The following is a 2014-nucleotide window of genomic DNA, read 5'->3' on the forward strand; positions in this document are numbered from 1 at the left end:
CTGTCAAGGAACGCTATGGACAGCGGAAACATGGAAGAGGAGAAGAGTTTAGTGTCGGAGGTCTTGGATGAGTCTCCTCAGTCATTCATTTTTTATTTAGAGGAGGAAAGCGGGGACAAAGATGTTCTGGAGCTTGGTTTGGTGTAGATGGCTTACAGCCGTACATGTTTGAGCCCTTGCCTCACAACGCTGCCAGTTCTGTTAGCTCTACGCCTGTTGAAGACACAGACGTCCATCCCCGTGAACACTGGGATGGAACTCAATGGGAAAGGAAATGTTTCTGATTTCTTATTTCAACCGTTGCGTATATTAGCTGTGACATATGAATCAAGATGCTATGACGAAAAAATTTGATTGACAGATGACTGTTGATATTTGATTGGCTGAATTTAGGTGTTCGGGCTGACGTATAACTAACTGGCCTGCATAAGATAACAGAAAAAGCACAGATTTTAAGACAGGATTTTTTTTTTAAATAGAAATTTTTACTAAATTTTGGGACAATATGGTCTGATAAAGAGTACATTTATATACATGTTTTTGCCAGAATGATTTGAAATTTAAATATGACTTCCCTATGACTTTAAGTTTTGCAAATACTTAAGCCTCGTTACCCCCTGTATACTACACGATGCAGGACACACCATGAGGCTGAAGCTCAGCCCGATCAAAAAATTGTCACACTTTTAGAGAATCAGCACCAAAAGGGCAAAAACTTGCGGTGTATGCCCGGCTTATGGATCAGCCATAGTTTCCAGGATCTTGATATGTAGGCCTGAGTGACCTGACCATGAGCAGAGCTGCAGGCATCTTCTCTGGATCATTTGCACAGCAGCAAACACACCAACAAAAACATCAGCTTTACCTCAAAAGTGTAATCAGACCGTTCTTCTGGGACTTACCCGCATATGACCAGTCAATGTCTTCAGAGAACTTGCGCTGATTTCTGTATGTATATCCTCCAGCTGTAAGCAGAAGAGAACAATACACCATTACAAAAAACATTCATGAATAGTTCAAAGCAAGGGAATAGTTACAATTCTTTAGAACGTCTGACCCTTAGTTGACCCCATCCAGATTCTAAAGCAACAAAACCTCTTCTTTTTTTAACTTTCTATCGTCCACCAGGTACGTTTCTGAACTTTTAGATGAGTTTTCAGAGTTCCTATTTGATTTGGTGTTAAATACTGACAGGGTCATCATAGTGGGAGATTTTAACATCCATGCTGACATTAAAGGGGATAGCTTAAATGTAGCTTTTAATGCTATCTTAGAAGATATTAGCTTTGTTCAAAATGTGCATAGTCCAGCGAATTCTTTTCTTCATACTTTGGAACTTGCACTGACTTATCTAAATAATTGTAAATAAATAGCAGCATTTCCTCACACCCTTTTATTAACCTTCAGAAGAAGGTTTCACTTTACCAGATCATTATCAGATAATATATACATATATTTTGAAGAGTATCTTCCCCTGTTTTATCTCCTCCATATCACTGAACATTACTGAAGAGAACGCTCATTAAATGTTTTCATCTTCACAAAGTGACACTGTTGTTGGTGGGTTTACTTCTTCTCTCTACACTGACTTACACAATGTAGCCCCTTTGAAAAAGGAATTTGTTAATAAAAAACTGACTCCCCAGTTGAACTTAGAGTTGCATAGTTTGAAGCATAACCCGAGGAAACAGGAGGGAAAATGACACTCTTTCCAGATTATGTGGGCTCAATGTAGATGTGAAAACAGTTTACAGCTTATTGAAATTATCCTGTAAAAGAAGTACAGCATATTTCTCTTTATCAATAGAGAAGAATAATCCTAGATATCTTTTTAATACAGTTGCCAAACTCACCCAGAGCCATAGCTCTGTTGAACCGTCCATCCCACCTGCACTTAACAGTAATGAATTTGTGGGATTCTTTATTAATAAGATTGATATCATTAAAAATAAGATCATTAGCACTCCTCTAACTATCATTGGTTTGTCTCTGGAGGGTGAGACAGCATCTGAGG

General features: G+C 38.4%; 1 protein-coding gene across 1 annotated transcript in view; it reads right to left on the reverse strand.

Annotated features, from left to right (window-relative positions):
* Positions 1-2014, reverse strand: part of ptprz1 (protein tyrosine phosphatase, receptor type Z1) — a 125047-nt gene that overhangs the window by 78591 nt on the left and 44442 nt on the right. The window contains exon 2 of the mRNA XM_015387431.1: positions 903-965. Within this exon, the coding sequence (XP_015242917.1) occupies positions 903-965 (63 nt within the window). The remainder of the gene's footprint in view (positions 1-902; positions 966-2014) is intronic.

Source organism: Cyprinodon variegatus, unplaced genomic scaffold, assembly GCF_000732505.1.
Source record: "Cyprinodon variegatus isolate N-32 unplaced genomic scaffold, C_variegatus-1.0 Scaffold394, whole genome shotgun sequence".
Classification (NCBI taxonomy): domain Eukaryota; kingdom Metazoa; phylum Chordata; class Actinopteri; order Cyprinodontiformes; family Cyprinodontidae; genus Cyprinodon; species Cyprinodon variegatus.